Here is a 12140-nt window from a genome sequence, read left to right on the forward strand (position 1 = left end):
AAGTAACTTGTTCCGGGGCAGAGGGAGCAGGGAACCAGCGGAGCCGACAGGTGCGCAGCTGCTCTCTGCACCCCTCCAGCGGTGTGCACCCGGGGTGGACCGCCCCCACCGCCCCGCCCTTGGTACGCCGCTGTTGCTGAGGAAGATGCAGAGGAGTGACTTGAAGGCGCACTAGGTCCACATACCAAGGACGTCTGGGCCAGTCTGGTGCTACTAGAATTATCAGGCCCTGATGAAGAGCAATGCACTGTAGCGTCTTGCTTATGAGCCATTGGGGAAATACATAGAGAATCCCCTTCATTGGCCAAGGCTGTACTAAGAACATAGGAACAGACATACTGGGTCAGACCAATGGTCCATCTAGCCCAGTATCCTGCTTCCAATGGTGGCCAATCCAGGTCACAAATATCTGCAGAAACACAATTAGTAGCAACATTCCATGCTACCAAGCAGTGGCTTCCCCCACGTCCAACTCAATAACAGACTATGGACTTTTCCTCCAGGAACTTGTCCAAACCTTTTTTTAAATCCAGATATGCTCATTGCTGTTACCACATCCTCCAGCAACAAGTTCCAGGGCTTAACTATTCTTTTGAGTGAAAAAATATTTCCTCCTATTTGTTTTAAAAGTATTTCCATGTAATTTCATTGAGTGTTCCCCAGTCTCTGTACTTTTTGAAAGCATGAAAAAAAAAATAGATACACTTCTACCCATTTTACACTACTCAGAATTTTGTAGACCTCAACCATATTCCCCCTCAGCCATCTCTTTTCCAAACTGAAAAGCCCTAAACTCTTTAGCCTTCCTCAAAGAAGAGGCATTCCATCCCCTTTATCATTTTGGTTGCTCTTCTTTGAGCCTTTTCTAATTCCGCTATATCTTTTCTGAGATACAGCGATCAGAACTGAACGTAATACTCAAGGTGAGGTCGCATTATGGAGCAATACAGAGGCATTATAATATTCTTGGTCTTATTTACCATCTCTTTCCTAATAATTCCTAGCATGCTGTTTGCTTTTTTGGCTTCCGCTGCACAATGAATAGAAGATTTCAGCGTATTGTCTACAATGACACCTAGACCTTTTTCTTGGATGCTGACTCCTAAGGTGGACCCTAGCAACAGGTAACTATGATGTAGATTATTCTTCCCAATGTGAATCACTTTGCATTTGTCCACATTGAATTCATCTGCCATTTGGATCTCAAGCCTTCCAGTTTCCTAAGGTCTTCTTGCAATTTCTTTTATAATCCACGTGTTTTGATAATTTTGAATTAGTTTTGTGTCATATGCAAATTTAATCACCTCAATCATTGTTCTGATTTTCAGATCATTTATAAATATGTTAAATAGCACCGTTCGCAAAAGGGGGACAGGAGGAAATAAGGATGCGCAGTAACTGGCAATAAACAGTTTTGTTTTCTTTTACCACAGGAAAAAACTTTTTACTGTTCCAGCAGGGCGGTAAACAGTTTGTCTTCCACATCTTCGGTAATCCTTTTAAAAGTTTACCATTACTGCGGATTACCATGCATCCCCATCCCCATGTCATTCTCTAGAGCACAGTTAAAAAGACAGTTACCCTTTTCTGACTGCACACTTACAGCTTTGTAGGTAGATAACTTGGTGAATCATCCTTGCTGCGAATAAGCTCAGTACATTTGTCAATGGTCTGGTAAACAGAGAATGTGTCCCCAATGCTGTAGATGATGGCCAGGTTCTTAGCAATCAACCTTCGGGTGGGAGGCCCTGGAGAACTGTTTAATAAAGTGCTTAGTTGTTCCACTAGTTTCTTTTGCTTCTCTTTCACATCAGCCTAAAAGACAGAGTAACATCAGAGTTGGTTATGTTTCCAGACAATGCTCTTCAGCTTGTTCACAAAGCAAATGAATATCACAGTCGCACTCAAAGATTATGGGGTAGATATTCAAAGCAATTTAAGGCGGCAGGAGAGACTCCTGTACACTTAAATCGTCCTCAACAACCTGAATGCTGATACTCAGCGGCATTTAACCAGGCAGTACCACTGAATATCGGTGCTTACCAATCAAACTGAAACCAGGCAAGAAAGGGTTGTTACAGGGCAAAGTTGGGGAGGAGCCAGAAGTTATGCTGGTGCCGGTGATATTCAGTGCCGGTACCTGCATAGCTAATCTGATTGCATAAAGTAGTCCTATTTTTGCCTGGATAGCTATCTGGGCACCGGCAATTAATATTGGCCAGTGCCCAGATAATTTCCACATACAGGCAGGATTTTTGGTGCCTCTTCCTCCTCTCAATCCACGTCCCTCCCCCCAAAGACAGTCAAAAACCCCCGACCAGAGCCCCACCCCCCACAAGCCTACCTTTGAGCACGCTGGTGCTCTGGGGGAGGGTCCTGAGGCACGGCTAGTACCACAAGGCTGCAAGAGGCTAGTACCACAAGGCTGCAAGAGGTTGTGTTGGCCATTTTGAGGCCAGAGCTGTGACCTTCTAGACCATCAGGGCTATCAAACGTAGGTGCGGGGTAGGGGGAGGGGTTCAAAGGGGATGAAGGTATTTCCCCTTAAACAGATCCCAGCCAATATTCAGCTGGGACCCACATAAGTGTATTATGTGGGTCCCAACTGAATACTGGCTGAAGCCTGCTTAAGATCCAGCAGTGAGCACATGCCGGCATGGCTCCGGATTTTCAATGAATGTGCCTGGACATGGCTTGGCATTGAATATCGAGGTCTAATTCTGCCCATGGCCATCAGCATTTAAAAAAAACACTGACCACCACAATTCACTTAATGCATTCTACAATAGATGTAGTTTGACATAGGCAACTTACATTACAGTAACACATAACTATAGTAAAATGACTAAATGTCAGCATAATACACCATTAGAACAGCCAAATTATAGTAAAAGTAATCATATGAAATACTGTCTCTGTGATATAGCCATTAAAACAGCAGAACAGAAATATGACACTCAATGTCAGCACAATATAAGCAATATTCAGTATCACCACTGACCCCTGAAGATTCGTCTTTGTAGCAAACTCTCTGTACATCTATAGCTTTTTCTTCTTGCCTGATCCTTCTAGTAGATGAACGCAGTGCTGTACACATTATACGCAGATACTTTCTCTGTCCCTAGTGGGCTGATAATCTAAGCTTTATTTTGTACCTAAGACAATGGAGTATTAAGTGACTTGCCCAGAGTCAAAAAGAGCTGTAGTGGGAACTGAACCCAGGTCACCAGGATCAAAGCCTGCTACACTAACCAAGCTACTCCTCCATGCCTGGTTTGCACATTGGCCTAAAAAGGCACAAGGAGAAAAAGTGCTCTGCTTCAGGTCACGTATTCGGCAATGGTGTCCAAGTCTGTCCCAGCTCTGCTGGGTCAGACCAAAGTCCATCAAATCCAGCATTCTGCAATCTAGGGTCACAAGTAACTAGAAGATTCCAAAAACTGAATTCAGTTTCTCACAGCTTATTTCAAGGGTTAAGTGACAGCTTTTCCAAGTCTACCTGGCTAGTAATTTTTATGGACTTTTTCTTCAGGATCTTGCCCAAACCTCATTTGAGCCATGCTGTGTTAGTCATCTGGACTACGTCCTTCAGCAACAGATTCCACAGCTTAAGTGATGCTTAAAAAAATATACTATATGACTATGTTTTCAGTTTCCTAGTTGTTAATTTCACAGAGTGGACTATTCTTAAAAGGCTTTTCTTACTTTGGGCCATCGTAGCTTGAGACTTGACTACTGCAATATTGTTTACTGTATACTGACTTCTCAATATACAATAAAACAGTTACAAATTATACAAAATACAGCTATAAGAATATTCTCAAATGCAAAATGACACAATCCCCCCACCTTCTGATGAAACATGTTTTGCCCATAACTTATCGTATTTGCTACAAGATCCTCACAGAAATGCATAATATGAAGGCACTTCCTTCCTATCTAGCTTCTGTCATCACTCTCTACACTCAACCTAGAACATTATGCTCTCTTCACAATGCGTGACTTCATATTTCATGGGTTTGCCTTGCACATCTAGAGTCCACACGCCAATGCAAATTCTTCTGTTTTACTCCTCTGTTTTGGAATGCTGTGTCACTGACTTTGCACACTTAGGCCTCCTTTCCAAAATTCAAAGCAGCCCTAAAAATGCATTTATTCCAGCAGAATTTCGCTAATTAGATCTATTGGCAGAGGATGGCCAAGGTCGTTTTTGGCTATTACCGAGGATCCTGGGATGGGCAGCAGAAGTTCTATTCACTGTTTTCTCAACTTTCCTGTGACAAAGATGTTCTTTTCTTGACTCTTATTTTGCTGCATTTTATTTATTTTAAATATTATATTGCTCTGTTTTATCCTCATGAAGAGCGGTATATATTTATTAAATGAAACCATAAACCATATTAAATGACTAAGCACTTAACGCGAGGGAACAGGCTATTGTGCAACTGTGTTCAGGGGTTTTGCAGTAGTAGTTAAATCACGTGTTAATGAACTTTTTGAAATTATTTTCAGGACGCATGGCATGGGAGGAGAATGGGCATGTAAGTGTTGGTCAGCTAGCGCGTTACTTACCACATTACCACACACTAACTGGCTATGTAGGAGGTGGTAAGTGTTTCCGCATTAACCAGGAGCCTTAGTAAAAGAACTCCTAAGTAAATGTAACTAGCTACACTACTTAAGTACAGGTTTTATCACTTTTACTTGTAAAGAAGTACAGGAAACATTTGTTACTTTTACTAAAGTAATAATTTCACCTATTTTTACTACTTTTACTCACAAAGTAGTGCAAGCTGCCGCAAGAGATCATGGCAGCCATTTTAGGAGCTCCTGCCCCCAACACCCCACTAGGACCATCGGGGAGTAAAGGTAGGCCCAAGGTTGCCTACCTGGACTAAGGCAGGGTTTGGGGGGCTGGAGGGGGTCAGACACAGAAAGAGGCTATTTGGAGGCTGGGAAGGGGATTTGGAGGCTTTAAAAATATTTTAAAAGTTATGAGGATCCTGGACGATATTTAGTACTGGGCCCACATAGCTAGGCAGGTTAATTTATGACAGCTTTTGAGCTATCCTAAATTAACCCACTTAGCTATGTGGGTGCTGTCACTAAATATTGCTGGCACCACTCCCGACCAGCCATATTTTTTATTGGGTGGTCTGTGGGGATATTCAGTGGCACTGTCTGGTTTAGTGTCACTGAATATCACTACTTAGGCAGTGGTAAGCAATTTAAGCTGGCAGGAGAGACTCCTGCCCCTGCTTAAGTCGTTTTGATAATCTTCCTAGATAGCTGGTGAGCTACATGAATAAAGATCAGCAATTTTTGATCACAATTTAACTAAAATATTTTCTTTAACAGTGAAATTTTTAATTTGTTTTTAAAAAGCCTTAGCAAAAACTGATAAAAAAAAAAAGGATAAAATGCAGAATTCCCATCACTGACAAGAGGTCCTCAGATTTACAGCTCCTGCACAATTTGAAACAACTTCGTTACTTGCCACATTTAACCTCCAAGGGTTATCACAGGTTAATTTAAAATGATTCAGTCAGCTTCTAAAATAGCCACAGACCTATTCAAATAATTTATGATCCAGAACTCTCAATGCACACATATTACCAGCACAACCATCTGTCTCAAGGAAAGGAGACCACAAAATTAATCATGGAAATTCAGTCTGAAAGTAAAGTGCTTAGTCACATAAATAAGGCAAGTGATGGACTTGCTGTATTGGACAACAGCAGCTGAAGCAGCATAATGTGAAACATCCAGAAGGCAAATTGGTTTAATAATTTTATAATAAGCAACAAAGGCTGAGAACAAAGATCAGAAAACATTTTAAACTCAGATGACACAGAATGCCAGACATCTTGAACCACCATGTTCATGGTTAACTGCAGCAGTGAGACACCAGTCAATAGCAATTGGTATCTGGGCCTCAGGAATGGTTTCAGAGCTGCTCAGAGGATCATGTACTTGTGCCATTGACATGCTACCATAGACTCAAAGAGTAGGCATATTAAGTATGGTTTAAGACTGGCTTCACATAAGAAAGGTGCTCAGTGCAAAATGAGATTCTACCAATACTTTGTAAGTTACAGGCAAAATAAACAGACGTCAGTATAGTGATGCAGAGTCCAAACACAGCAAAATCCTGCAATTTTGTCAACAGATGAAGATTACATTCTAACACACAAAATGTAATTGGGAATTACAGTTCGACTATGCATCCTCTTCTGAAGAACAGACAGATATTCATATAACCAGCTTTACTTTGTTTCCTTAAGTTTTGCAAACGTAACTGAAGGGCTTTAATCTCTGCATGTGCCCTTGCATGGAAGGTAGGGAAATCCCTTGAGTTAATATTGTTCCACTCTGCCCACCTCCTGGAGGTGTGAAAACATATCATGAGGCCCCAATGCTCAAAGATCACCATTAAATACGGCAGCTACGGTTGAACTTACTGATTTGTAAACAGTGACCAGTGCACAAAGGGAATCGAATGCAAATCAGATACACAGAAATTCTGCAAGGGAAAGCACCTAGGACATGTGCAGAACAGTTTCTTGATAAGTGTTCATGTTCTGTGCATGCCCAGGAATCATTTTACATAGTAGATGACGGCAGAAAAAGACCTGCACGGTCCATCCAGTCTGCCCAACAAGATAAACTCATATGTGCTACTTTTTGTGTATACCTTACCTTGATTTGTACCTGTCCTTTTCAGGGCACAGACCGTATAAGTCTGCCCAGCACTAGCCCCGCCTCCCACCACCGGTTCTGGCACAGACCGTATAAGTCTGCCCAGCACTATCCCCGCCTCCCAACCACCAGCCCCGCCTCCCACCACCGGTTCTGGCACAGACCGCATAAGTCTGCCCAACACCATCCCCGCCTCCCGCCACCGGCTCTGCCACCCAATCTCAGCTAAGCTCCTTAGGATTTTGTACCACTGCTGCATGCTCTGCCGGTGGGCTCAGAACTAGAGAGCTGCAAGGGAGCAGGGACAATGGGAATCTCGCAGGGATCCCTTTAGGATGGACCTGGGACCTGCGGGGTTCCTGTGGAACCACACAACTGAACCAACCTATGCTTGTTTAAAATCGCTGCTGAGACTTCAAGTGGCGGCAAAGTCTCGCAAGGCCACCGCTTGTAGTCTCGGCAGCTATTTTAAACAAGCGGCGGCAGCAAGACGGATTAGTGGCAGAGAACAGGAAAGAGTACAGATCTTTCCTGCCCCAAAGCAAGCTACCAGACCACCAGGGTGACTTCAGGTATGTGCAGGGAGGGCACCCAGGGCTGGAGGGGAGGTGGATGCAGAGTGTGGCTGCAGCACGGAGCAGGGGAAAATGGGATAAGGAGGTTAGATTGAGAATAGGAGACAGTACGAGGCTATCTAGCCCAATGGGTTGAAGCCAGTTGGCGGAGATTGCTATTGTTTTGGGTGAACCAGTGTAGTGGCAAACGCTATTGAAAACAATAGCAAAAGATTTTTTGAAAAAGAGACTGTCTAAGCGTGGTCCGTCTGTAAAAAGTCAAAAGCTGTTTCAGTTGGTAGGCAGTGCCTTAAAAGTTGGAGGATAAAAGGGGGGAAGTGACGTCACCGAGCCAAGATGGCTGCTTGAGCAAAGAGCTCTGGCTGTCCCACGAAGAAAAGTGGAAAATACAAGCAGTTAGCGCGAAGCTACAATAAAATCAGCGATCGCGGACAATAGCGGAACATCAGGTGATCGAAAAACGCATGGCAGCTCGAACAATAAAGCACTCGTTGGCGGGTTTCGCGTACACGGGATCCAGCGCGTCGACACAGCAGGCCGCTGTACCAACAAAAAAAAAACAGCATGGCGGAAGGCCCAGCGGAGGAGCGGCCGGCTCAACAAGAACAGATACCGCAGGAATCCCAGATCCTCTTTACACAAGAGGAATTGCTAACGGGCGAAAATGAACCAATCCTAGAGATTCGAGACTGGCTAAAAGAAATAACAGGAGAACTGAAAGCCTTACGCTCTGATTTAATCATGTTGGGTGCGGACCTCAGAGGTGATATTGCTGCATTAGGAACGCGAGTAGCAGAAACGGAAGAGCGCTTAGATGACCAAAGTGAACTGCTGCAATCTGTAACGGAGCAACAAGCGGAGGAAAGGAAAAACATCCAACAAATATGGGACAAAATGGAGGATATAGAAAACCGCAGTAGATGTCACAACATCAGAATCCGAGGTATTCCTGAGATTCCCCTATATGCAGATTGTGAATATACTGTGCAGCAAATAGCAAGCGCCATCCTAAAGGAAATACAAATAGATAAAGATCCCTCGGAGATACAAATCGAGAGGGCACACCGAGCGCTTGGAGCACCCAGAAATAATCAGCCGAAAGACATGATAGCCTGCTTTGTGGACTATAAACTGAAAGAGAAAATAATGCAGGCCGCACGAGAAAAGCCGAATTTCAAATGGGATACACACCAGATTCAACTTTACCAAGATCTGGCGGCCTCTACGCTGTGACGACGGGCAGAACTACGCCCGATCACTCAATATCTACGCACACAGAACATTCAATATAGATGGAGTCACCCCTTCGCCCTGCGCTTCTATAAAGAAGGAAAATTACACCAAATCAGAGAGGTGGCAGAAGCGGCAATGATATTCCCAGACAAAGAATTGCAATCCACGATGGCGCCAAGACGGGAAATGGGGACAACGCGCAGAGAGTGACAAAAGGAAAAGGACGGCTACAGCGTCAGCAATCGGATACTGCATTGAGAAGTGGAGATCGGGTGACCACTTGAACTTAAATCGATAACACAGAATCTAGCGACCAAGAGGCATTGCAATGGAAGATGCACGATGGCGCACAAAGAATAGCTACTACTAAGGACTGAGAGGTAGTAAGTGAACTGTAATGCCACTGTTAAGTTAAAGCAGGAATATAAAGGTTAATGTGTTAATGTTACATTAGAGAAGAGTTCAAAATGTTCAACTATGTTTAAACACATGCAGGGCTAACAGTACAAGAAATAGCTAACTGGAAAGCGGAGGGACACGGGACGGTCACATTTTACCCCAGCACACCTGATCCAAATATGACAGGTGATAACGGTCATGGGAATGGGATACATGGGGATAGAGGGGGGAAATATTCACTGATACTGCTGCACCAAGATAGATATGGTCTTTTGAGGCAGAGGGGTGGCGAGAGTAACAGAGTAGGAGAGGATATGGCAGGCACTAACAAAGAAGGACATGATGGGCACTATTGACTTACTCACTATCAATGTGAAGGGCTTAAACTCCCCGGCAAAACGCCAACTCCTTTTTAAGGACGCAATGCGTCTCAGGGCAGATATAATTTTTGCGCAAGAAACGCATTTGCTGCCAAAACATGAAAAGCTATGTAGACATGGGCGGTATAAGGATATATATTTTGCATCTAGTCACAAAGAGAACAAAAAAAAGGGGGTACTGATAGCACTGACACACAGATACCTGTGGCAGGTGCGGAGAGTGGTGAGAGATAGAGATGGCCGATATATATTACTGATAATAAGCTTGGGGACAGAGGTCTTTACCTTGCTAAACATCTATGCCCCAAATGAACATCAGGGCTCCTTCTATGAGGAACTATCGGAACTTATAGCAAAATATATAGAGGGAGAATTACTGATTGGAGGGGATTTTAACCTAACGCCCCACCCATCAATGGATAACTCCACACAGGGGATACGATATGCACGAACAGACCGAGCTAAACTACATACGTTTTTATCCAAATGGCAGATGACAGATATATGGAGGCATTATAACCCCCACATCTCGTAGCTACACATATTATTCTGCAGTACATGCAGTACTCCAGAATAGATTTATGGCTAGGAGGGCGAGCTGTACTGCAACAGGTGCAAACAATTCAAATACAGAATAGAACATGGTCGGATCACGCCCCGCTAACCTTACAACTAAAAAGTGCAACTAATAGACTGCCTCCCCCGACATGGCGCATGGATGATAGTATGCTAGCAGACCAAAATGTTATAAAACAATTAGAAGAAGATATAAAACACTACATTAGCGAAAATGATACGGGGGAAGTAGGAGATGAGATAGTATGGGAGGGCCTAAAAGCAGTCCTAAGGGGTCAAATTATATCACTGCAGGCCCATAGGAATCGACAGAAGCAAGCAAAAACACAACAATTACATGTAGAACTAGAAACACTGCAAACATCAATGGCCAATGGAAATCCGCCCACTAATGCAGCGGAGAGATGCCACCAGGTACAACTGGAACTTAGGGAACTCCAGCTAGCAGAAGTGGCGGAAACCTTGCAAAAAACTCAACAAAGCCATTTTGAATTTGGTAATAAAGCGTCCCGATTATTAGCATATAAACTGAAGCAGCATAAAAGCAAAAATCATATTCATACAATAGAAGAAAGCACAGGGCAAAGACTAACTAAAACTAAGGAAATTAGCCGGGCCTTTATGGATTTCTATAAACACTTGTATAGAGATGAGACTCGCGCAGACCCTCAAACAACACAGACTTATCTGGAAAAGGTAGAGCTCCCCCAAATCACCCCAGACCAAAGCGCCATACTCTCGGCGCCGATAGAACTAAAACAGATAGAGTGGGCCATCAGTAACCTACCAAACGGAAAAGCGCCAGGGCCAGACGGATTTACGAATAAATTTTATAAGAGCTTTAGAAATCTATTAGCTCCCTTACTGGCCCGAGTTTTAAATGGGATTGAACATCAGGAAAAATTGCCCTACTCATGGAGGCTAGCACATATAATTATACTGCTAAAACCGGGGAAAGACCCGAAACACTGCGGTTCATACCGCCCAATATCGCTATTAAACACAGATTATAAAATCTTTACGAAGATTCTGGCTAAGCGCTTACAGATGTTTATGCAGCAATTAGTACGAGATGACCAAACGGGGTTTATAGAGGGTAGACAGACATTTGATAACATAAGAAGAGCCATACATCTTATACAGGAGATCAATAGCACGCAGCAACCAGCGGTACTTCTGTCACTTGACGCCGAAAAAGTGTTCGATAGAGTTCACTGGCCCTACATGTTTGAAGTACTAAAGAAAATGGGGATAACAGGCAGCTTTATAGCATGGATAAGACAATTATATAAACAACCATTAGCAGCTCTGATTATTAATGGGGAATGCTCTGAAACCTTTACACTGGAGAGAGGGACACGACAGGGATGCGCCCTATCACCTCTGCTTCTTGCCCTAACACTGGAACCCCTAGCCCAAGATATTCGATTACACCCTAAGATACAAGGCGACCGCATTGGACAAAAGACACATAAAATCATGTTATTCGCAGATGATATCTTGCTTACTGTGATAAATCCCCAGGGTTCCATGGAGGGCATAATACAAACTCTGCAGCAATTTGGGGAAATAGCAGGGTTTAAAATAAATATGACTAAATCAGAATTAATGGGCCTGAACCTGTCTGGAGAAACTACCAAGGCCATAAAACAGCAATACCCACTGCGGTGGGCAACTCGCTCATTGCGATATCTGGGGGTCAATCTTACACCCAAATTAACGGATATATATGAAGCGAATTTTCCCCCTAAAATGCGGGAGCTATTCAAAGACCTAGATCGATGGGAGGGATTGGAGCTATCATGGATAGGTAGAATACAAGCGATAAAAATGATGATCTTACCCAAGTTGTTATATCTCTTTATAGCACTGCCACTACCGATCCCCAATAAATTTTTTCGACAACTAAAGCGTAAAACATTTGCATATATCTGGAAGCATAAGCCGCCACGAGTTCGAGCGGAAATGCTCTATCAATCAAAAAAAAAGGGGGTATGGGAGTACCAGATTATTATCGATATTATCAAGCAGCACAGCTGAGGATATTGGTAACTTGGGTTAACGATGAAACAAAACCATGGCTTCAGATAGAAAAACAGTGGGTGGGTATGCATCAACCAGCCATGCTGCTCTGGCAACCTAGAAAGTGTATTAGAGCAATGGCGGCACTTCTGCCAATAGCAATACAATCACCACTCCTGACCTGGAACACGATACGTCAGCAGCATTGCCCAAATAGAACATATTTCCGAAAGATGCACATTAGGGGAGCACCAGG

At 43.5% G+C, this 12140-nt stretch overlaps 1 protein-coding gene across 1 annotated transcript in view; it reads right to left on the reverse strand.

Moving 5' to 3' along the window:
* HEATR5A (HEAT repeat containing 5A) overlaps window positions 1-12140 on the reverse strand; it is a 275460-nt gene that overhangs the window by 245005 nt on the left and 18315 nt on the right. Inside the window, exon 3 of the mRNA XM_030215480.1 lies at window positions 1604-1815. Within this exon, the coding sequence (XP_030071340.1) occupies window positions 1604-1815 (212 nt within the window). The remainder of the gene's footprint in view (window positions 1-1603; window positions 1816-12140) is intronic.

This window comes from Microcaecilia unicolor, chromosome 9 (assembly GCF_901765095.1).
Source record: "Microcaecilia unicolor chromosome 9, aMicUni1.1, whole genome shotgun sequence".
In the NCBI taxonomy this organism is placed as follows: domain Eukaryota; kingdom Metazoa; phylum Chordata; class Amphibia; order Gymnophiona; family Siphonopidae; genus Microcaecilia; species Microcaecilia unicolor.